This window comes from Leiobunum rupestre, chromosome 7 (genome assembly GCF_980474605.1).
Source record: "Leiobunum rupestre chromosome 7, qqLeiRupe1.1.hap1, whole genome shotgun sequence".
Lineage (NCBI taxonomy): Eukaryota > Metazoa > Arthropoda > Arachnida > Opiliones > Sclerosomatidae > Leiobunum > Leiobunum rupestre.
The window spans coordinates 38,706,046-38,730,988 of NC_143390.1; the positions used below are offsets into that span (position 1 = coordinate 38,706,046).

Genomic DNA, 24,943 nt, shown 5'->3' on the forward strand with positions numbered 1-24,943 from the left:
AATCACCTAATCATTTTTAAAGGGTAAATGTTTGTCACCACCCATATGGCGTAGGTAAATGGGTTATCAATAGAGGTAGATAGATAACATTGATAAGATTTAATTCTTACATTGTTTTGAAATTTACTCAAGGTCTCATCTCTTTGATGAGGTTTATGAAAGCACTTCATTTAACATCGTTCCACACATTTTTTACCATTAAAAAATGGCATTTGCTTCTAGTACTACTTCAATAATTGGGGATTCTGAAAGAAAATCCAGGGAAATCGATTTCGTTTCAAAATGTATACCAAGTAAGTTCTTACCTCACCATTTCTAAAATAATTTTTTTAAATTTAAGGAATAATATAATATTATAATTTAATATTAAATATAATTTATATACAATTGTAATTTATTAATTAAATCAGGGATATAATAAGCTTTAGATATTAATATTAAACGAAATCATTTAATAAATACTTCCTTGGGGCGGTTTTAAAATTTTCCCGCGATTAAATTACTACTATTTATAGTACCACCAGAGATACCACGGCCAACTTTGACTTATCGCGCATCTCTCGCGCTACAGCGGCCATCTCATTCGTTGACGTTTCTGTGTTAACCTATGAGCAAAAGATGTGTATGACGTCAGCGCCCCTAGCGGATTATTATTTTTAGTATAGTTTTTACATTGAAGACAATAGCTGAAAACTATTCGTGAGTTCTGAACCGTTAAGAGAACGGCTTAGGACTAAGCTGTGACGTCACGAAAAAGTTCTGGATAGTTCAGAACGTTTGGACGAATAGTTTTGATTCGTACGATTTGACGTACGCAGCCCGATGTGCAGACGAATTTTAGAGATTTCAACCTTGAGTTCCGGCCAGTACTTGCTCTTGAGCAGGTACCATTTAGAACGGTTCCGAACGGTTCAACAAGAGGTTCTTGTCTGCGAATAGTTTGCATTTGGGTAGTTCTAGAATTTTTTTTGCCGAATAGTGCACATGGGGACTGGTTGAACGGTTCAGAACTCACGAATAGTTTTCAGCTAATATAACCACCGAGCGTGGCGCTGAACTCCTACACATTATAGTACAGTTTATAGGGGGAAAATCCTTGCTCGCGGAATTTCGACGAATGTGTTGGCCGTAGTAGCGCGAACAGCGCGTGATCAAAGTTGGCCGTGATAGTACTAAACATTCTTCGACGAAAAATCATTTTGCACTCATCGATTCGTTTCTTATTGTCGTCTGCTAGAATTCATAGATCCTATAATTTCAAAATTTGACAGATACAGCTGGAATGACGATTGGACCGTAGAAATTTATTTCATTTATTTTTATAATAAGAGAAGTGCGGTTATATTTTTGATTAATAGATTTCTTTTCAAGTCCATAAAATTGGTTTCATATCCACCATAAAGTAGCTTTCGTATTTTTAAAAATACAAGATTTTAAGCCTGTGTGAACCATATGGTACTCTCTCCAACCTGTTGAACCTTTTGCCTTAAGTACTTAATATTTACCTGTTTAGTATAAATGACTGAAAACTCGTGGTATTTGAATAAAGAAGTTTTATAAGCGTATATGATGAGGCACAATGCTAGGGAAGAAACAAGAAAATTGCTTAGTGGTGAATCAGCAAATAGTTCTTCGGATGAGCGGTTTAGTGATAACGATTCTTTAGGGAAAATTGCTAAATATGCTAGTACAACTGACGTTTTGGAGTCCGAAAATTTTGTTGTTAAAAAGGGTACAAATGTAGACTTATAATACATTGGTTAGCACTGTAATTAAATTATATTATTTTAGGTTTCTTCGAACGTTTGCCAGCACGATATGTACTCTCATTTTTAGCCTTTCTTGGTTTTGTCAATGTTTACGCACTACGAGTGAATTTAAATGTTGCAATGGTATGTTTAAAAAATTTAATTTTCAAGATTTTATACTTTTTTGCCTTTCAAAACTCAATATTTATTTTTATTACAAGGTATCTATGGTCATGGCTCCAAATAAATCAGAAAATGCTAGTGAAGAATGCCCTGTTTCTACAAATTCCACAGATGATGAAAATACAGAAAAAGTAACTACATTTTTTCTTATTTTTACAGAATTGCATTTTAATTCAATATATATTTTATTATATTAGGCTGGAGAATTTGAATGGGATGAAAGTTTGCAAGGCATTATATTAGGTGCATTCTTTTATGGTTATGTTGTAACACAAATTCCCGGTGGAAGATTAGCGGAATCATTTGGAACTAAATGGCTTTTTGGCGGAGGGGTATTAACAACAGCAGTTCTCACGCTTGTAACCCCTGTTGCAGCTAGATTTCATGTATCTGCCTTAATCATTGTCAGAATATTAGAAGGCTTAGGAGAGGTAAAGTTAATATTTTGATAACATGTTTGTATTCCAAAAATTTATCATTCTTCTCCTCTTAGGGTCTCACATATCCTGCTATGCATGCTATGTTGGCTAGGTATTTGAAATTGTTTTTATTAAATTAAGGAATTTTTGAACAATTTAAAAAAAAATTAGGTGGATGCCCAAATCTGAGCGTGGTTTACAATCAACTTTAATATATAGGTTAAAAACTATTATTTTAACCGTAATTTTAAAGCAATCATCAATATTTAAATTTTTTTTATAATTTCTCAGTGGAGCTCAAATAGGAACAGTGATAGCAATGCCAATATCAGGTTTTCTTTGTAGCTCCGATTTTCTTGGAGGCTGGCCTTCTGTTTTTTACGTGTTTGGTAAGGTTTTTTTTAACCTTCTCAAAATACGGTTATCAATAATCAAAATATCCTATCGTTTTTAAGGATTTACTGGTTGTCTCTGGTTTATTTTCTGGGCTTTACTGGTAGCGCAAACACCAGCAGATCACCCCAGGATAAGTCCTGAAGAAGTACGCTACATTGAAGAAAGTCAGGGAGATGAAAAAGCACAAAACGTGATTATTATTAGTCAGTTTAACAACTATTAATTTGTAACTTATATAAATCATATTTCAGAAAACCAAAACGCCATGGAAGGCTATATTAAGGTCTCCACCTGTTTATGCTTTAGCTATCGCCCATTTTGGACAAAATTGGGGTTTCTACACGCTACTTACCGAGCTTCCAACTTACATGAAAAATATTATGCATTTTGATGTTAAAGAAGTAAAAAAATTATATTTTTCTAATAAGATTTTAGTTGTGTTAATATTTTCTCAAACACAGAATGGGGCCTACAACGCCCTACCGTATTTACTACAAGCAATTGTTGGATGGGGCTCTGCTTATTTGGCCGATGTGGTACGAAAAAAGGGAAAATTCAAAGTTACCATAATTAGGAAATTTTGTCACGCAGTTTGTGAGATACTTTGCTTATAAATATTTTACATAATTTGATCTAATTAATTTTTCGTGTATATATTAGCTTTTATTGGACCAGCTGTCTGTCTGTTTGGTGTTATCTTATCAGGCTGTAATCACAAAGTCAGTTTAACTTTGTTTGCCCTCTCAATGGCATTCAACGGATTTAGTTACCCTGGCTATTGCGTCACTCATGTTGATATGTCTCCAGATTTTGCAGGTAGTTACACCAAAGTTAGATTACAATACTTATATGTATAAGATGTAAATCATTTTTCTGTGTTAAAGGAACCTTGATGGGAATTACAAATGGCTTTGCTAATATTGCAGGATTTCTAGTACCCTATGTAGTTGGGGTATTAACTCAAAACAATGTATGTGTTTATTCTAATTTGGTAGGACTTGCATTAGTTGTTATTTAAATTTTTTTTTTTGTTATTTTATTCAACAGCAAACTTTATATAGATGGTCGATAGTGTTTTATTTGGCCATTGGTTGTTATATTTTCACTACAATAGTATTTATTATATTTGGTTCCGCGGAACTTCAGCCTTGGGGCATTGGGGAAAAATCAGATGACGAAAGCATTAATCATTCCAAAAGCGATTTGTCTTTGTCCAAAAGGAAGTCAAGTTCTTAATTTGGTTTTAGAAATGACTGTTATTATTGAACAAATTTTATCACTGTATAAGATAGTAGTTTCTTAATTGTATTTCAACATAGGTTGCTTTCCATATACAATCATTTTGTTGAAAGTGTTTTAAAATTCCTAAATCTATCCTTAATTTATACATAAACTTTAAATATACTTTTTATAAATGGGCTTTTCAAAAAGTCGAATTCAATTTTAACAAAAGTGCAATTTTCTTATGTATTTGGTTAGATGTATAATACTAAAGAATGTTTTTAACATTTTTTGTTGATTTGTGGCTGTAAATTATGAGGGTCCGTTTTGAAATATCATAATCATAAGTTTATAAATATGGAACATTATTCTAGATGTGTCATAATGTGCTATTTTTTGAGAAAAATTCTTTTAAAAATATGGGAATGAAGCGATTGCTGATGATGTTATTTAACTATTTTCAAATATCTATGGAAACGTTTTACCAAACTAAATGTACTGCCTTTTAAAAATATTTTTTATTGTTGTAAATTATATATTTTATTAAGTGTCGTACAAATATGTATAATAATTGTTAATGAAAGATGTGGCACCAGCCAACAATCATAATTGTTTTTTTTTGGCGTACCTCCAAATTTTACCTTCAAATTTCGCGCAACTCAAAAATTTTTAGCAGCCCTACATACGATAGTCCAGCTAATAGATGCCGACACTTTCGCTAAAATTTTGCGTTTACCTCGCATTAGGTGAAAGCTACGCTGTAACTCCGTTCGCGTCTGTAGATCGTCAAAATCTTTTAATTTTTCGAATTTTATACGCCGTGACATGTTGTAAATGAACGAATAGTTTAATGTAAATAGTTGTTTAGTCGAAATATATAAAATATATTTAGAATCGACGTGTTGCACAGATTATAATTTACGTCATTTGACTTTAAGCACATGGTACAAAATCGTTCGTTTCTTTAACATGTCCGCCATGTTTTGAAGAAAGAAAAGTGGGTCCCTCAATCCACGAAATCTTACGGTAAATTATATGAAATTTTTAACAAATATTTGGTCAAAATGTCGCGAAGAGCTTATTTATGTTATTTAGGTATATATTATCTAATATAAATCGTTCAATTTTATGGATTAGCGCTTCAAAGCCGCGCCTACCGTTAGCGCTATCGAAAGTCGCAACCCTGCCATTGTTTTCATTCTAACGACAAGGCCTATACTAATCCCTTATATAGTTCCTAAGCCTTCTCGCATTCCGTAACCTGTCTGAAATTTTTATTATGAAGCTAAAGAGAAGCCCCTTTTTGACATTTAGTTATATGTTTTTGGTTTTTGCTATATTTGTGGTTTGAAGCTTATGTGACGTCAATTATGCCAAATGTAAGCCTCAGTAATTTCGATAAATTTTGTCGTTAGACCAGTTACAAAGGCCTAAGACAAATATTTTGACCGTTAATGAACCTACAAAGCCAAGTAAGATATCTTTTATCCCCGTTTCGTGATAACAATTCTGGGCAGGGCCCTGTTTCTCTCGCTGAATTATGATATTTAGTAATTAGATAACCCATTTAAAGATGATAACTGTTATAAATCATAGTGTGATAAGTCTTGTAACTTGAGACAATTAGTGAGACCCTTAGTAATCAAGTGCGATATTTTCATAGTTAGTACTAGATTTATATATAAAATGGTAAGGTATTTTAGTTGCTTCTGCAAATGAAGCAGTCAACAATTGTACCTGTGTTTATATTACCAAAACAATGTTGTATTAAATTTATTTATAACGTTGAAATGTATGATACTGATGTGTTGATTCTACTTTTTCAGTATGAATGAAGTGGTTTGGGAAACCGGACTGCACGGAATGCTCGCCAACGGTCAAACGGAAATGAGCAGTCTACCCCCTGTAAGGCACAGTGCAAGATCCCAAGACGACGCAATGGTGGGATATTTTTATCAAAGACCACAAACAGATCCTGACTTTCAAAGCTACAGTAAACAAGCCCGATGGGCACTCGGAGATGACACAGCCTTGGAGGTAGGCAATGTCTTGGTCAAAGTAAAGGTGTAATACTGATAGGATAGTTTTTATAGACACAAAATGTTTTTAAGTATGGTGGTGATGTAGGTGGTGTAAACTACAGATACTTAGAAGCCCTGAAGTATCTTTCTCTGTACTTTATACTATTAGGGATAGTTTCTACTAATCATAATAGGTAGGATTTTTAAGAAAAAAAAACACAAATCTAGCTATACTGTCTTAAAAATCTTAACCCGATTCAGTTTCCCCATGGCTGTTAGTTCGGTTACAATAGTATGTAATTCTTAATTGGTTTCTAAAACGTTAAATTACTGCTTTGTTTATTTAATTTTTACCTTTTTCTTCTATCAAACCAAATTAAAATATGAATTAATTTTTATTTATTTTCAAACTATACGAATAATCATTTAGAATGTCTAATTGATATTTATAAGATATGTATTTTAATTTTATACCACAAAGTTTTCTATAAAATTAAATTTATCAGCTAAAATTTCAAGTATTATTTACATCGCAAAAAATGAGTAAATTTTTAAATGATAGGAAATTAGTTATCGAATCAGTGAAGTCCTTTATCATAACTGTTTTATTCCAAATTGAAAGTTACGTACCGCAATGGATTATTTTATCATTTGCAAAGTATATATTACGTCAAGTTAGCGTTCATATTATGTAGCGAGATTCGGTTTGTATTGTCAGGTTCAGAGAGGAGCGCTAGAACATTCTGTCCTGATAAGTAATAAAAAAAAACTTGATAATATTAATCAGAATGAAACTGTTTACGATATTATTGTGTGGGTGCTTTGAAAAAGGCACGAAATTGACGTATTAATAACCTATAGAAGGTGATGAATCTGAGGAGAGAGGTACAGTCTTTTGTATTGAGTAAATCAATAAATTGTAGGAATAGTAGTTTCCGTTCCTGAGAAATCCGTAGGCGTGAATTTTAGGAGAAGAAAGCCATAAAAACGGCGTTGGCAGAATTTCTAGCTGGTTTTCACTACTAGCCCAGTAAATTATTCGTTTACAGAAAACGTTTTCATGTCGGCCGCAGAAAAAAATCTTTTCTCTTTTTATTTTTGTTGCCCCAGCCAGGCAGACTGTCGCTAAATAGAGAGAGAGAGGGGGGGGGAGTTTAAGTCTCCACGCCACGATGCTCTTCGTGGGGTACTCTCACTTTCCCTAATGTAGGGGGTGAGTTTTTCTCTTCACGGTTTTTATTATCCATCCTCAAAGATATTTTTTCGTCCCCCGCCGCGTTTTGATCAGACTTTCATCTCTAGTTTTCCACGGTTTTGAATTTGATACTCTCGTGAATATCGATTTTTTTATACGACGTGATATAGTTTTCGATACGCGTTAAGTGTATTTTTTTTTTAGTTTCAGACAGACTCGTTCAACGTTCGCGTAAGCAACGCTTTAATAGCGTTTAGCGGCTACGGGAGACGCGTTCAACTTTTGACCTTCACCCATCTGCCTCCCTTTTGCTTAAACCAAAAAATGCGCCTGTAGGCTGTAGGGGTATTAAGATTGGATAACTCTTAAGACCTTGCCGGCGTCATTTCCCTTGTGTTTGGTTTTGCTCTACTGACGGACTGTGTAAACCTTTCGCGCTTTCTTCGAAAAATTAGATTTTTTTTTGCAATACGAAATTATCCAGCGCGCCCGACAGATACCGCCACCACCAAGCGGACACGAGAGTTACCAACCGGCTATGTACTATTTTACCGCGGGAGAATAGTTCTCGTTTAAATGTGGCTCTTACTGTTACGAGCGCGCGTGCAAATCGCTCGTGTGAACAAAATACTAATGCCTTGTGACGTAAGAGCAACATTTTAACAAGTTGGGCAAGATTATATAAAATCAACTATTGAGCGCGGTTGTTTACTGAATTTTAAATTGCCCATCTGCATTTACTTAATAAGCTTTTAATTCCGAACAAAAGTAGTAATTAGGATGAAGATAATATTTAACACGTTTCAGTGATAAAACTCCAAAATTGTACGTTTAAACATTGTTAAATGTGTAGACACAACTCTAATTGATGTTAAATTACCCGATGTAAAAGCGTAGCAGACATAGTACGCGCGCGAACAAGAGTGCTAGCAGTTGATGCGTTTTTAAAAGTTAGTGACGTCACAGCCGTAGGTTCCGTAATGGTTGTCATGAAAACTCGCGTTTTTTCTCAATAGACGTTTAACATTGGTGACGTCGTAGGGTTTCAAGCTGCTGGCACTCTATTCGTACCAAAAAAAAAGGTAAAAATTAATCTTCTCTATGGCTTCAAACAATTCCCCTTGTATTTAATAATACGAGTTATTCGGTTTTTACCGGTTTTCGAATGCTGGATAACGCGTTTAATAAGCCTTGGCCACCGCCAACCTGCCCCGCTTACCAGTTAGTTCACTGAACTTGCCTATCGCACGGGCTAACGATAAAACAGGTTTTTCGCATCACTCTCCCAGAGTTTCTCTCCGTAAAGTAAGGTTTTTTAATACCCAAACTCAGCCTGATGTACATTTTTTTTACCTTCGCGAGACCGTCTTTACCCAAGCGCTAGTTTATATTGATTCGGCGTCTCGTTTTGAGCCGGTGCTCCCAAGCGCGCGGAGTTGGGGGGGGGGGATTCTCTCTGGGATCGTGAAAGCTAGTAGGAAGAATTCTAAGACGAGAGATATTGCGATAATATATCGAGTAGAAATCGGTAGTGGCGGAGGTGTCTTGTCGGTTTCATATTGGGGGATACTTTCTAGCCGGGGATATTTCCTTTGCCCTTTCGCTCGTCGCGGGCCGCGCTCGAGAGAGAGATTCTAGCAGCAGCAACGGCGTTACATCCCGCGATTGCGCCACGAGGGTCGGTTCGGATTTTTATTCGCCGCGCTATGGAAATCTACTAGCTTTCTGTCCGGGTGGTCATTGCTCCCTCATCCGCCCGTCGTCGGACTGCAGATTTCCCCGCAACTTCGCCGTCGTCTCCAGCCATGAAATACAACAGTGATGTTGTCGCGTTTTTAATGGTAAGGGATTTGCTCCCATACCGACAGTGATTCTTATTTTTATAAATTTACGACGGAAATAGTGTTTAGAAAAAAAGAGTATAACAATTTTTAACCACTTAAGTAACTTGGAATGTGGATACCTGTAATGGTATTTATGCACGTTTATTATATAACATGTATATATATGAATATATATTTAGTTGTAGTGACATTTTGTGTGATTAATTTAATATTTTGGCGTATTAAGTTTGATTCGTATTTATAGAATGTTTTAAATGTTTATTTGGGGTAATCAGCCACGCCTTATACGGGCATATCTATCTCTTTTTGCCGATCTCCTTTCTATCTTTAGTTAGGCGCTTTTGTCATTCGAAATTAAGTAACTCCCACTCCGAGCCAGTCTCGAATTAATTATTCGCTTAATGGTACATGGCTGAACGTGCGTGGGATGTTTAATTTCACCTTCAACTCTGACTCCCAATTAGAATTGGCTTGTTTTCTATATTTGTAATCTGTGCCATTTTTATACTAATTTCTTTTAACGCGGTTATGTCAAAATTTGTCGACTGACGTAATTTTTTGGTAAGCGGGGTAATCACCCCTACTAGTTTTTTTTACGGTTAAAATCTTGGCACCCATTTCGTCAAGGATACACTACTTAAAATCTTGTTAGAGAATCTGCCAGATGTTTATTTAGATCCAACCCTGTTAGATTCACTTGTCTTAATTCTCAAACTATTCAGTTTTTTTAAAAGGGACGCGGGTTTTAAGTTTCTTTACCCTAAATACGTCAATAAGGTAAGCAGAACGAAGCGGAGATTGAAAATTCCTGTCTGTACTCGGGTCGAAATTCCATTCATTAAGTACTAATTTCAACTCTCTTAAACGTTGTTTACAGAACACTAATTTAAACTCATACAGAGTACTAATTTCAAACCTTTTAAAATCCGATACAGAGTACTAATCTCAAACCTTTTAAAATCAGATACAGAGTACTAATCTCAATCCTTTTAAAATCCGATACAGAGTACTAATCTCAAACCTTTCAAAATCCGATACAGAGTACTAATCTCAATCCTTTTAAAATCCGATACAGAGTACTAATCTCAAACCTTTTAAAATCAGATACAGAGTACTAATCTCAATCCTTTTAAAATCCGATACAGAGTACTAATCTCAATCCTTTTAAAATCCGATACAGAGTACTAATCTCAAACCTTTTAAAATCAGATACAGAGTACTAATTTACAACCTTTTAAACTCCGATACAAAGTAGTACTTCTAACCCTTCTGATACAGAGTACTAACTTCAAAACATTTTAAACCCCGATACAGAGTAGTATTTCAAACTCTTCTGATACAGAGTACTAATTTCAAAACCTTTAAAACTCCGATACAGAGTACTAATTTCAAAACCTTTGAAACTCTGATACAGAAGAGTACTTTTACCGTCGGTGTTACTGGTCGTGTTTTTAAAAGAGACTTTGGGTTTAATTCTTTTGGTTAAAAATTCACCGAGGAAGAAATAATGTTAATGATTTCATGAAATAATTCGTTAGCCAAATTATTTCTTTATATATTATTTTAATAAAAAATCGAATGTTGGAAATGTGAATCCTATTTTAACAGTAACTTTTGTTCATCCTTCTTTTAATCCGTTTTAAAATCAATATAAAATTGATTTCAAGTATTTTCTTGCATTTTGTCCAATTTAAAGGTTTTTAGACGTATAGCGAGTTAACCCTTTGATCGCATTTCAAACGCATCCTCCATTAATATATTAAGTTTCCTGATTCGATATTGATCACTAGCGACATAATAAAAAAAATCGAAATACTTTAATGTCGGCTACAATTAAAACCTTTAAAATCGACAGTCTTAAAAAATATGGTATTCAAATGGTAAAAAATAATAAAAGTAGTTTATTTAATTTCGAAATTATTTAAAATTGTAATATTTCAACAATGCTTTAAAATATTTCGAAGCGAGTCTAAACGAGTTCAGAACTCGTATGTGAAGAAAAAACTAGCTAGATTCGTGCAGAACTTTCTTTCGACTGTCTGCCTCTTTTACAGCAGGGTGGCCAAATTCCCATTTTTGTACCCGGAAAACATTCCGGTCGTTATCTATCCACGAGGAAGACGGGGCCTAACCCTATTTAAAAAAAAGATGAAACAGTAATTAATGTCTCTCTTACCAATTAGCATATCACGGTTTTTGTTTGGGAAGAGGAGACCTATTATTTGGGCGTAAAGTATGAAAACTTAATGGCATTCCGTAAATCCAGATAATAACTATTATCTTCTTTGAATATATGATTCTAATAAGTCTTTCTATAATTTTGTATCACCCTCCTTTTCGGTTTCGCGATTTTTAAAGAGGTTAGAAGAGATTAGGGTTTTGTTTGGGGGCTTACGGCGCTTTATTGGTCGAACCCTGCTAGTCGGCTGCCCCCCAAATAATTCTGCTTAGATAAACACTCGAGATGTTAAGTTCACTTTGTTGGTTTTTCATTAAGGATCTTAACGATTTAAAAATAACACGTTTATGATAGTTTTAATAGCCTTTAAACCACAATCGAAGCTAAAACTCGAAAACTGTGTTATGGTTTTTATAGAAGTTAATTAAATTTTTTCATTTCGTAACGGGGTTTGTCAGTATTTTTTTTTATCGGACAGGGTTCGTACACTACCTGGAAAACATAGAAAAGTCAGGGAATTTTAAAATAGTCCCAAAAAGTAAGATAATTTTAAAATGACCCTAAAAAAATCAGGCAAATTTTTTTTTGAAAGATTTATTAAAAATACATAATCCATAATTTTCAAGATTTTACCTCCAAACATAATAATTCTACCAAAATGATCAGTGAATATTTGGCAATTTGGTCAGAAAAAACCTGGAAATATCAGGGAATTTAGTTCCGGAATTTTTGTACGAACCCTGTCGGACTTTTCCAGTCTTATCGTTTAACACTTTGTTACTGTCAGTTATATAATCTAAAATGAAATCTAATTAAATTTAAATACTATTTTAATTTACCCACATTGCCTTAGAACCCATGTTTTGCCTTTTTTATTCCTCTATTAAAATACATTGATTTAATTCAATGATTATTTAAAAACATAACTTTGATTTAAATCAGTAAATCCGGTTGTGTAGGTGGTTCTTATTACGGCTCTTAATTTCTTTTTTTAAACCAACTAAGGCCAAAATCGAAAAAGTTTTGTAAGTTTTTTACTTTTCTGCTGTTTAATCGGAGTCGGAAGTTTGGTTACCTTTCCTACCGTTTTTTATCTTCGATTTATAACCCCTTTTTTAAAAATAACTCCCTCTGGTGATATTTTAGACGCGGTGAAAAGATTGTTTTTTTTTGGGAAGGAAAGGTCCACAATTATACGTATAAAAACGTCGTTGCTACCGGCAGAGTTGATAAGTGCCTGTCGCTCATTTCCTGAAGGAACCGCCGTCGGCTCCGAGTTCAATTCTTTTCTCCTTCGAGGCAAATGCACGCCTCAAATTGAACGAGATTACGAAAACCTAGATCCGCCCTTAAAATGGCAACCCCCACCCCCCCCCTCCTTTTCGGGTTTCACTCTTTCCGTGTCAGTCTCAAAGTCAAATGTTGGAAACATTTACGTTGGAATTTAATTGATATTTTAAATTGGGGAATAGATAATTTAAATTGACCTAAGAAAAAAACCAATTGTAGATTTCACTAAATATCACTTTTTTAGAGAAGTCTGTGGTAAAAAGTGGCTAATGATAATTTATGTAAATAAGGTAAATATATTATAGAAAAAGAATGCAACGATTAAAAGTACACTAACTTTTAATTTTAAAAATTAGAAAGCGCTTTACATTTATTACAAGACTTGTTAAAAAACTTGTTGAGGTTAACGGTAATAGTAAGTGTAGGGAGCAGGGTTGGAAAAAACCCGGCAAAATTGAATTTTTTCCGGGACACGTGGCAAAAAATGGAAAAAATGGCAGAAATGTAAAAAATATTTTAAAGGGAAATTAATAATTGATATATGACTTAAAATTACTAAATTGTTACTGAAGTATTTACGTTTAAGTATAGGCTTAGGTATCTATTTAAAGTTTTAAACAACTATAATATTCCATATACTTAAATTCTTATCTATAGAAATAAGGTGCCCGTTTTTTTTTAATTTTGCCATTGAAAGTGGAAAAAACCACGGCAAAAATTATTTTTGCCACCCGGTTTTTTCCAGGCAAAAACCGTGGTTTTCCACCCCTGGAAAAAAATGTGCCAACCCTGGTAGGGAGCTGTTGGCTCGCGTGGTATGAAGGGTTTTACACTACCCTCCTACGCATTGTAACCCGGCCACCTGTTTAAGGGCATTATAAGTCGCTAGATGACTTGGGCCTAAAGGTGGTGCCTTGGTGGTGATTATTTTTACTAAAATAGCCCAAATCTTAAATTGGTTTAATGGTATTTGGGGGGTTTAAAAAAAACACCATATTAGCCAGTAAAGGTATCTGGTATTATTGGTTATGTCGGTGTTTGCCACAATATTTTAAAAAATGACACCTGTCATTTACCACTTCCAAACCCTGAGGTTATTAAAGTACAAATAGTACTTAACGTATTAACAATTCCATCATTATATTAGTCCTAAATGTTTTCTTATATAATAATTGTGAAATTTCGATATGACAATTGCAATCTGGACATAGTTTTTATTCTTTCGTTAGTGGAATCGGCAATCCTATACGTTTAAACTTACAACACTGGTCATTGCCTCCATTCAATACTTTGACCAGTGATAAGTTTTTGAATAGATACTCTGATCCAAGTAATTATTTAAAGTGGCTTTAGAGTTTTATTTTTAATCGACCTAACTAGCACCATATCAATAAATTTCAAATACCTAGAAAATAAAATGTGGAATAATTTCTTCGATTCATCCCATTTAAATACCCACTTTAAAAAAAAAAAAAAGATCGGATCGGAAATGGTACAATACAATCTTGAAAATTAATTTTCTTATATTATTAGGAAACTGGTTAGTTTCCTCTCTGTCCTGTCTTAGGGTATTAAGAATTCGTATATTACCCTAGAAACCTTTTATGAATTGTTAATTATAAATCTCCTAAGAATTGCAGATTTTTTAGCTATAATTCCTATTTATCGTCGAGGACTATTGTTTGGTAGCCTTTCTAATGTAATCTAGATATTTTTAGATATTTAACAAACCGTGAGAGGAAATGGAGGCCCATCTTGACGGGTTAGTTTTTATGGCCCTTCAAACTCTGTACCCAGGGTATCAAGGTGTTCCCAAATATATATTAATATTCTTCGGCTTTTCCAGTTCCCCCATCCCCCTTTTTTTGTACCTAAAAAGCTACTTGTGCAGTCTAAAACGCGGGGTGAGACAATTGTTGCACCGCAACCGGCTGGCTGGTGGTTCGACAAGGGAAAGTAAAACTTGTACCGGAAGAGCGCCTCCCCCCCCCGGACCGGAACACGCGCCTATTTCTGTTAAAAGACAGTCACATAATTAATTATTGGCTTCTAGTATAGATAGAATAATTAACAGCGAAATTTGTCTATGCGTAACTGATTAAGATTAGTGGAAATTTTAGTGTTAGGTTATCGATACAAGAAAAGTATCAATTACAAAAAAATGAATATTTAAAAAAATTGATAAAATTAAGATATCAACAACCCTTCCCCATGGGGCGCTAGATCGGTGCAAGAATTAGTGTTACGAGCCGTAAGAAACCAGTCACATTGAATTCCATATTTTCCCGCACTAATCTCCAGAAATAGGGCTGTAATTAGGGGTGTGCGAGTAGTGGTTTCAGGGAATCGAGTCGGGTATCGAGTACCAAATTCTTTTTCATCGAGTATTCGAGTCGAGTCGAGTAATCGAGTAACTAAAAAAAACCATCGAGTAATAAGTTTAACGAGTCGGGTTATCGAGTACTTGATTGGGAGCTGGTTTTATTCAAGTAATTATGAAATTAAATTTAAAATGAGTATGAAATAACTTTCTATGCTAAAAATATACCTTTAATTTAAATGGACCACAGTTTCCACAACTTCTCGTAGGCCCCCAAAAAGTTTGTAAAAACCCCTCTTTGAACTTTGAAGCAACGAGGATAGAAAAACTAATACTCGAAGAGTTTAGAGAGCGGCTTATTCGAGTAATCGGGTACTCGGTAATCGACGAGTATTCTCGAATTACTTATTCGAGGTCGAGTACTCGCACAGCCCTAGCTGTAATAATTCCAGAATATGATGGTTTTATCTGTTATCACGAGGCATAAAAGTTAAATTCGGTCTAAATTTATGCAAATAATTCTGAGACTCTTTAATGACAATATTAAAAGCGTATTAAAGAAGTAATTTGTTCAGGGCCCATTTTTACTGAAATTAAATGAAGCTCCACTTTTATTAATCGAATGGCGATCTCATTAATCGATTAATTTGGTGGCGTTTCTCTTTCGATTCATCCTCATTAGTGGGTTAAATGGCTTCTGATTTTTGCTCCCAGAGGACATTATGGATTAATTGGTAAAAGATGGCCGCTATCAAGTGGCCAAAGAAACGCTCCCGCGCTCGTTAAACAGAAATGATGATCCTGGTAAACTCTACCCCGTTAATTCAATTGAGGGTGTCGCCAACTTTATTTTTAGGTCAATTAGATTACGTTTCGCCCCATTTCGGCCATACTGTTAAGTCATTTCTCAGTTTGCTGTCAACGTGTCCACCCTAGACTGAAGCACGTTTGAGAAGGTCCTTTTAAAGGGGACAACGCCATTAGAGACCGATTTTTAAATAACCTACGTCTTGCCAGGTGTCGCTTACAGTCTCAAACGGAGTGATCCCATTGTATTTCACGAATCTCATTCCACCGAAAATGTCCTGACACCTTATCCAAAATATAGTACAACGGTTTATTGGGAAATTTTGATGTAGTTATTTTTTATTTAGTTGTCGCTTAGCTTAGTATTGGTTGGGTTGGATTGGCGTAGACAGGGTTCGTACACGACCTGGAAAACCGGGAAAGGTCAGGGAATTTGGAAATGATTCTAAAAGGTCAGGGACTCCGGGAATTTGCAAATGATTCCAAAAGGTCAAGGAATTTGCAAATGATTCCAAAAGGTCAAGGAATTTGCAAATGATTCCAAAAGGTCAGGGAATTTGCAAATGATTCCAAAAGGTCAGGGAATTTGCAAATGATTCCAAAAGGTCAGGGAATTTGCAAATGATTCCAAAAGGTCAGGGAATTTGCAAATGATTCCAAAAGGTCAGGGAATTTGCAAATGATTCCAAAAGGTCAGGGAATTTGCAAATGATTCCAAAAGGTCAGGGAATTTGCAAATGATTCCAAAAGGTCAGGGAATTTGCAAATGATTCCAAAAGGTCAGGGAATTTTCAAATGATTCCAAAAGGTCAGGGAATTTTCAAATGATTCCAAAAGGTCAGGGAATTTGCAAATGATTCCAAAAGGTCAGGGAATTTTCAAATGATTCCAAAAGGTCAGGGAATTTGCAAATGATTCCAAAAGGTCAGGGAATTTGCAAATGATTCCAAAAGGTCAGGGAATTTGCAAATGATTCCAAAAGGTCAGGGAATTTGCAAATGATTCCAAAAGGTCAGGGAATTTGCAAATGATTCCAAAAGGTCAGGGAATTTGCAAATGATTCCAAAAGGTCAGGGAATTTGCAAATGATTCCAAAAGGTCAGGGAATTTGCAAATGATTCCAAAAGGTCAGGGAATTTGCAAATGATTCCAAAAGGTCAGGGAATTTGCAAATGATTCCAAAAGGTCAGGGAATTTGCAAATGATTCCAAAAGGTCAGGGAATTTGCAAATGATTCCAAAAGGTCAGGGAATTTGCAAATGATTCCAAAAGGTTAGGGAATTTGCAAATGATTCCAAAAGGTTAGGGAATTTTAAAAAGACCCCCAAAAAATCAGGCAAATACATTTTTGAAAGATGTATTAAAAATACATAATCAATATTTTTCAAGATTTTACCTCAAAACATTCATTTATACCATAAAAATAGTCAGGGAAAACCTGGAATTGTCAGGGAATTTATTTCTGGAAATTTTGTACGAACCCTGGTAGATATTAGATAAGTTTTGTCGAACAATTTTTTTTCTTGAATAAGATTTGGTTTGAAACCTGCACAATTTGGCTCGATATCATGAAAAATATAAATTATCTAAAAACTTAGTTTTTTTTACATATATATTACCTATATATATATTATTAATTTGGCGCCATCTAGTATAAATGAAAGCGTCAAAATCGAACCTCTAAAGGCTTCCCTCTATATGTTTGTTTCCCTGTAAGCCATTTGTGTATCGGTCTATATTTCCAATATATTTGGTTTTAGATAGTTTTCAGTCGCGACTGTAGTTTCGTTGTTTTGACGTGATTTTGAAACGTGTCTTCTCTTTTTGCTGGCGCAGGTTCGAGGGGGTGACGCGGCGGAACTTGAAAGTGGTTTCCAAGCCTTGGCACTCGAGACAGGCCATCAGCTAGAGGTAAGTTTTTTCATTTCTAAATTGCACTATTCTTCGAGCGTTTCTATTTCGGATAATACGCAGTTTCGATTTGTGTTGAAATCGATTGTGATCCCAGTACAAAATATATATATATATATATATATTGTTATATATTTAACAGGGTTGATGAGATTTAAAAAATCTTATTTGATTTAAATCGTATATTTTCTTTTAATTAATTATTAAACATTTCTTTATAAACTTAATTGATAATTTGCACGCGTAATGTAAACCAAAATTTAAACTAATCTTAAATTTAACTAGTGCTTTTAATTATTTTGATCTGAATTTTCATCGCAACAGCACCCATTTTTGTAGATTTGTTTAAATATATAGTGTAATAAGCGATTTAAATCAATGATTTTCCATTGACTATCTTTTTATACCAACCCGAACTATTCTTAAGGATAAAATTGAAGTAAAATGACACTCAACGGCTTCGAAATAGTAGCTATTGTCTTTTATTCTAGTTTCAATGCGACTATTTCATTTACGCTCCTGAAATCGAATTTTTAAGAATAGATTACGATCTAGAGCTTAAAATAGGGTCGGTAATTTGCAAATCTTTAATTAATTTTATCCTAACAAAGATAAATTACCGTCCGTAGTTTATAGATCTGGAACTGTATTCGCGCGAAACAATCGGAATAGACTCGAATTATTATCTTATTAATTACGCAACTTCAAAAGTACCGAAATTATTTTATTTACAAGATATATAAATTTTATAAGAACATTATTTTTTAAATGTAAATATTAAATCAAATGATCATTGTTTGAAAACAAACGGTTGCGAAAGACGGTTGTTTGTCGCGTTCACGTGACGTAATTGTATAATAACCTCCATTTTGCCATCAGGCCACGCCTTTGAGCCACTTTTCACGTGGAACCTTTCCATAATTGCGATAGAGTAATGACATTGTTTCAACTCCTACTATACAAAAAAACGTAAAAGAAAGCTTTATATTTTGGCAACAGCTTTGGCCCCCCTTTGGTCTGTAACTTTGGGAAAGGGTCACTCATCCCATACGTACCGGTTCTATTTAGCGGGGGAGGACACAGCGAGGGAGGGTCGAAAAAGGGTACCCCGCCTACTTTTTATTATCCACTCCCATTACGGACTAACCCCTCCTCTCGAGGATCAGATAACCGTCGCGTTGAAACAAAGAAACCCTTTATGTAGCTTTCTCCCGTAAAAAATAATAAAACCAAAATAGAACCATTCGCTTCAACCTCCTCAAAAAACCTCAATAACCATCCGTGAGAGGCTGTATCATTAAAAGTTACTTCTCTCTCGACACTTTGCCAAATTGACAGTTAATATAATTTGAATATAGTTTATCCACGATTTTATCCCTTTTATTTGTAGTCATACTTGATTGCCCGCTGATTTTTTTCTGTTTATTAATGGTCATTTTTTGGCGAAGCGGGCAATCCTTATTTCAATGACCCCGTACGTACTACCAACCGGTTTATGCAGAAATATTTTTTACAATTTTTTTATATTTTTAGCGCGTTCGCTTAACTCTTTCGCGCGGCCCGTTGCAAATTTATTTCTTTAGCCTTGAAGAGTTTGTTCTTTACGACTTCCCCCTTACCCAAGAATTTCCACGCTATTTTGCAACTTTTTCAGGATCTAAATATTCGGTTCTGACTTCGCATTTATTTGTCCATTCCCTCTTTTTGCGTACGTTCTCTAGGGATATGTAGGTATTAGTTTCGATTATGGTGTTGTCGCTGCCGCCGCCGCCGTATTGTACGTAACGTTTCAACTATAGGCCTAAATCAGGGTTGGCAAGAACCAGCCGGCCTTTTTTAAACCACCGAAAAAATCCATGTTTAAAACGACTTTATTTTTATTAAAAAAATATTGAGAATTGAATTAGAAATATTGAAAATTTGAAATACTATTTATTTCAAACTAAAACTGAACTTTCATTTTTTGTCGTCTGCTACGTCGTCTCAGGAAGTAATGAGGGCTAGATATAAGCAATTGGGGATCTTAAAATTAATTTTTCACGTGAAAATACGCCGCCATGCTAGGATATAAAAGCGGGTAAATAAGCCTGCTTATATCTCACAATGTAAAGGTACTGTCCCGCGCAAAAACGTATTTTTGAAATCGGTCAATTTGAGCTTTTTCGAAGTAATGAGGCTAGATATAACCAATTTGAGCATTTTTTATTAGTGGTTTTAACTGGCTTAATCCACCGTTTATAACCAGATTTAGCCATACTTAATTTTTAATTTTTAAAAAGCCGTTTTTTTTCCAACCGGGAAAATTTTAACATCAATCGAAAGGACATTTTAATTTGAACGATTGGGTAACCCAGGGCTCACAGAGTTCCTATTTGTTCAAAATTGTTGCTATAAATTCCTATTTTTTCGAAATTTTCTAGTTTTTCTATAGCTTTATCCCGAAATTATTATAATTTTAAAAATAATGTATTAGAAAACAGCTTTAACGTTTGGGAAAAATTTTCCTTCTAAATGGAGCTTAGCTCTGGCTTAGGTCCGGTACTCCAGAAAACATTAACGGTTGGGCTCTATGATTTCAATATACTCCTATAATTTCCTATTTTTTCAAAATTGTTCCTATGAATTCCTATTTTTAGCTAAAATGTTCCTATGAATTCCTATTTTTAGCTAAAATGTTCCTATGAATTCCTATTTTTAGCTAAAAGTTTTCCTATAATTTCCTATATTTTCTATGAAATTTCCTATAGTTCCTATAATATTTAACAAAAAATCGCTGGGAGCCCTGGTAACCGGAATTGGATCTTTTTGACGATTTTAGTGTATGCATTTGCGTACATTTCTTAAATTAAGTTCGATTTGATTTAAAATTATATTTTCGTAAGATTTAGGCCTTTCACGGAACCCCGAAGGCAGCGTACTCCCTTTTTATGATATTTAATCAACAAATATTGGATCTAGTCGGTATACCTTACAGGGATAGTTCTCTGGGGTACAATATTTGCAATTGAGGGGACGGCAAAAATATCTGGCAGCCTCGTTTGAAACAAACATCTTCAACTTGTAGTATAGTCAAATGTATTAGAGAGAACTATCCCATGTCGGTATCAAGCTAAGCTGTCGGGGCCCAGAAATTTGTCATTAGCTGTCTGTCGCGCAGTTAGGGATAAGAAATCGATCGATCAATCGATAGGCAATATCGAGCGCGATATTTCAAAGTTTAACATTATATGGCTGTTTGTGGATGTAAACAATTGCCCAATGTACCTTTACTCACTTTCGAAAGGGGTTGATTTAGAGGATGAATCGGAATTTAGATAAAGGTTTTGGTGCTCTTTTCCCCTGTTGACTCTGTTGAGTGTAGAGACATCTCTTAGTAACTTTATCGTGATGAGCCCATAATTTTTTCTTCAAATTAGTGACGTGTTTTGATCTAAATCGTGGCGCGTATTCGCTTATAAAGAGGGCTCAGAGCGATCCTATAATTCCATTATTTTAATATAATTTGAAAATTGTCCTATGAAATCTTATAATTTATTTTTTTAAATCAATCTGAGAAAAATGGTCTTAAGATTTAATGCCAAAAATAAATATATTTTAAAAGTTAATTTTTAGGGTATCCCAACTCCTTTTCAATTAATACGACAGAACTCGTATATTTCAATAGTAAAGTTAAAAATTAAAGTTATGTAAATCGGTTATGTTTAGCTTATAATTTTTTGGAATCATATTATATTTGCTTCAAAACCTGATGGAAGCCAAGTAAAAATTAATAATTTTAACTGATGGAAGCCAAGTAAAAATTAATAATTTTAACTGATGGAAGCCTAGTAAAAATTAATAATTTTAACTGATGGAAGCCTAGTAAAAATTAATAATTTTAACTGATGGAAGCCTAGTAAAAATTAATAATTTTAACTGATGGAAGCCTAGTAAAAATTAATAATTCTAACCTCTAACCATTAGAAGGGAAGTAAAATTTTAATCACTCGGATCCGATTACGAAAATTTTTAACCCTTTAAATTAATAGTCACTTTTATTCGACCTAATTTCATCATTTGAATTTCCACAAATTAATTGGGATAATTTGTTTAATATTTAAATGGCAATTATATTGTATTTCTCCGTAATTTACTTAATACTAGGCAATCGGGCTTTAATCATGGAAATCAAGTTTCACTTACTTTAATTTGAGCCAGTGATGCTCTTCGTTATAATTGACCTATTTTATGAAACAAAGTGATTATACAGGGTTGCCACGCTACCTGGAAAAGTCAGGGAATTTGAATATGGGTCTAAAAACCAGGGAAATGTCAGGGAATTATAAACAGGGTTGCCACACGTCAGGGAAAAGTCAGGGAATTTAAAAATGGGCCTAAAACGTCAGGGAAATGTCAGGGAATTTTAAGAATTTGTAAAGATTCAGGGAAAAGTCAGGGAATTTAATTTTATATGGGCACTTTTTGAAGGTAATTTAACTCTAGATGTATGACAAATTCCACGATTATCATTTATTTCCTTGAATGTTTGGCTAATTTTTTCAACATTGCAATAACCTTTTTACTGAAATATAAGTCCATCCAAATTTATTAACTTCTAATAAAAGTAAAATATAAACGAAAAATTTTGCCCTTTATAAGTCAGGGAAAATATCTTAAAATGGTCAGGGAAAACAGGGAATAGTCAGGGAATTTGAATCTGAAAATTTTGTGGCAACCCTGATAAAAATTAGTTTGAAATCAGGGAAAAGTCGGAATTTTAAAAATAGTCTAAAAATCAGGAAAAGTCGGGGAATTTTAAAAAATAGTCTAAAAATCAGGGAAAGTCAGGGAATTAAAAAAAAAATCTAAAAATCAGGGTAAAGTCAAGGAATTTTAAAAATTAGTCTAAAAGTCGGGGAATTTTAAAAATCAGGCAAAAGTCAGGGAATATAAGTTAGGCTGCAAATAGAAAACCTTTACTAAAATGTGGGGTAAAAAATTCAAAATTTTCCCACAAAATAAGTCAGGGAAAACCTGGAAAAGTCAGGGAATTTGAATGTGAAAAAACTGGCAACCCTGTTATAAACCTTTCATAAAGTTTAGCGCTGCGTCTTTTCCCACGTGCAGGTCCATAGAATACCTAAAACTGTCTATTTGTCTAACAGGCTTTAAAATCTGGATTTGATCTAAAGTACCCTATTTTCAATTAATTTAGGGAAAAGCACCATCGGCTTTAAATTTACTTTATACTTTTGTTTAAGGGCATTTTACAAAGTGGTCGAAGCTAAGGTTTGTCGGTACAAAATACTTCTAACTTGGCTAAGCTAATCGTTTATTCCCATTCGACCGAAAGAATTTTAAAATGTAGCTCAATTGGCGGGGTGATTTGGTATTTTATTTATAAGGTATGTACTATCGAAGATCCATGGTTAGGTTAAGTTAGGTTAGAGTTGGTTAAGTTTACTATTTCAGTTTTGGTTCAGTTACGTTTCTTGACTAGGTGAAGATAAAAATATAATTCAAGCTCATTCCATTTTATTTTCAAATAAATGCATAGTACAAAGATATTAAAATGGCTATCCGCTCCATTGCAAACGACTTCAGTAACTAAATTGAAAACATAGCAAAAGCCAATTTATATAGCAGCGTTCGGTCGAATGGGACACATAAAAGCGTTCGGTCGAATGGGACACATACAAACCGCACGTTTCGGCGGAATTCGGTCGAATGGGACACCTCAAAAACCGCCTTCGGTCGAATGGGACTAAAGCAAGCTAATACCAAGGAACTAGTGACTTTTGAAGCCGATGGTCCGGTTAAATTGCTTAGGAGGGTGGTTTCAAGCCACGCGAGCCAACAGCTCCCTACACTTACTATTACCGCAGGGTGACCAGACTTCCTATGATATTTTTAATGCCTATAAATTCCTATATTTTTACCGATTTTCCCATAATTTCACGGTCTTTTGAAAATGAAAGAACTTTTTGTGCTTGTCATAGAACATCTAGTGAAAACACCGCCACTTTCGAACTAAATTTTGAAATGTAAGGGCTATGTAAATCCGTGAAATGTACCAAAAAATTCCCTACTTAGTGTCGTATGTTTTCCTATAATTCGCCTATTTTATTTCCTATTTTTCCTATAAGGCGACTAAAATTCCTATTTTTCCTATAAGGCGACTAAAATTCCTATTTTTCCTATAAGGCGACTAAAATTCCTATTTTTCCTATAAGGCGACTAAAATTCCAATTTTTCCTATAAGGCGACTAAAATTCCTATTTTTCCTATAAGTCGACTAAAATTTCTATTTTTCCTATAAAATTTCAAAGCCAGCTCTTCATAAACAATCTTTTTTTTTTAAATGATAAATAACACTGTCAGGTTTTCGGATGTTGTAACTAAAATTGGCCGTTTTGAAATAATTTAGTTCAAATTAGAAACTCATTTTGTTCTACATTAATCTCCATTTCGTTCCATTTTTTTATTCTATTTTGAACATTTTTGTTCTGGAAGAGGAAGACCCTCACCTCATTACTTTTCAGATTAAGGGAGAACCCTGTTTTAGATACTACACACTTTACCTCCGCCTTAGCTTCGCACGAACGAAAGGATCTCCGCTAATGCTTTCATTCCGGAGCTACAAAAATTTTCATCCCAGCCGTTAGTTTTAAAATCCCTCTTTGACAGCGTTAAATATCGTACACTTTCGGTTCACTTCGAGTCAGAAAAGACCCTTAAAAGCCTTCCTTTCTCTTTTGCGGCAACTATTTGGGAACAAAATCGTTAAAAAGGAGGGAGTGGTCCAACATTATCTGACACTTAATGGGAAGCCAGCAACAACGCTAGATAGTTGCCGATTTAAATCCTTCCGGACCTCGAGAGTGGCGGAATTGGGTACGCGGCCATATTGGACAGTCATAAAAAGTGCCTCGGATGGCGAAGAAATAGAGGGAAAGATTTCGATCTCTGATATAATCAATCTCGAGCGTCTCTCCTCTCTTTCCGCTGGTTGGCTATCAACGAAAGAGAATGATTGTTAGACGCTGAGATCCCCGGGATGAGGATGAAGATGGGGAAGAAGCCGATAGATGGAGAGAAGATGCGCCCATCTTTTCCTTTCTTTTACTCGTGTTTTCTGAGGGGACCTATCTATACTGGATGAAGTGAAGGTTGGAGGAGAGGGCTCATAATTTATGAAGCCTCATTTTTGGGCCTCACTCGAAAAAGTTTCGTGGGTGGAAGAGGAAAACGCTCCTCTCTTTATAGCCTTGTAGAGGTCATCCATTTTGGGCTTATTGGGTTTTGGGACTTTTACACGCGTTGGGTGGGGACGGTCTTGCCTTTTTTATGATCAGACATTCGTTCTATTTTAGCTTAAATTGCTTTTTAACGCGTTTTCGTAGATTTTCGAGGCGCAGTTAAGTAATATT

The 24,943-nt window shown here is 34.6% G+C and overlaps 2 protein-coding genes across 6 annotated transcripts in view; both read left to right on the forward strand.

The window, feature by feature from the left end:
- Nucleotides 1-4: 4 nt before the first annotated feature.
- LOC149936235 (sialin-like) lies at nucleotides 5-4,576 on the forward strand. 2 transcript variants are annotated; one of them, XM_090180656.1, is made up of 14 exons: nucleotides 5-54; nucleotides 133-293; nucleotides 1,792-1,892; nucleotides 1,970-2,062; nucleotides 2,129-2,362; nucleotides 2,425-2,462; nucleotides 2,522-2,569; nucleotides 2,642-2,739; nucleotides 2,806-2,936; nucleotides 2,998-3,147; nucleotides 3,208-3,340; nucleotides 3,407-3,562; nucleotides 3,631-3,716; nucleotides 3,794-4,576. In XM_090180656.1, the coding sequence occupies exons 2-14, from the start codon at nucleotides 206-208 to the stop codon at nucleotides 3,980-3,982; spliced, it is 1,545 nt and encodes a 514-aa protein (XP_090036782.1). In that variant the 5' UTR covers nucleotides 5-54; nucleotides 133-205; the 3' UTR covers nucleotides 3,983-4,576. The 2 variants fall into 2 exon arrangements, with proteins under 2 accessions (XP_090036782.1, XP_090036781.1); XM_090180655.1 differs by lacking the exons at nucleotides 5-54; nucleotides 133-293 and adding exons at nucleotides 1,269-1,455; nucleotides 1,514-1,732.
- Nucleotides 4,577-4,766: 190 nt separating this feature from the next.
- pum (pumilio) overlaps nucleotides 4,767-24,943 on the forward strand; it is a 38,128-nt gene continuing 17,951 nt past the window's right edge. For 3 of the 4 annotated variants that reach the window (XM_090180651.1, XM_090180654.1, XM_090180653.1), the window contains exons 1-3: nucleotides 4,767-4,993; nucleotides 5,794-6,004; nucleotides 17,460-17,534. In XM_090180651.1, coding sequence (XP_090036777.1) covers nucleotides 5,795-6,004; nucleotides 17,460-17,534 — 285 coding nt within the window. In that variant the 5' untranslated portion in view covers nucleotides 4,767-4,993; nucleotide 5,794. Of the gene's footprint in view, nucleotides 4,994-5,246; nucleotides 5,440-5,793; nucleotides 6,005-17,459; nucleotides 17,535-24,943 lie in introns of those variants that run through there. The other variant, XM_090180652.1, reaches the window with a different exon arrangement.

Excerpts from the sequence above, each read along its gene's own strand:
- LOC149936235 (XM_090180655.1), top strand. The coding sequence starts at position 1,567 with ATGATGAGGCACAATGCTAGGGAAGAAACAAGAAAATTGCTTAGTGGT. Across the intron at positions 2,363-2,424 it reads TATTAGAAGGCTTAGGAGAG|GGTCTCACATATCCTGCTAT; the intron begins GTAAAGTTAATA and ends TTCTCCTCTTAG. Across the intron at positions 3,717-3,793 it reads GGGTATTAACTCAAAACAAT|CAAACTTTATATAGATGGTC; the intron begins GTATGTGTTTAT and ends TTTATTCAACAG.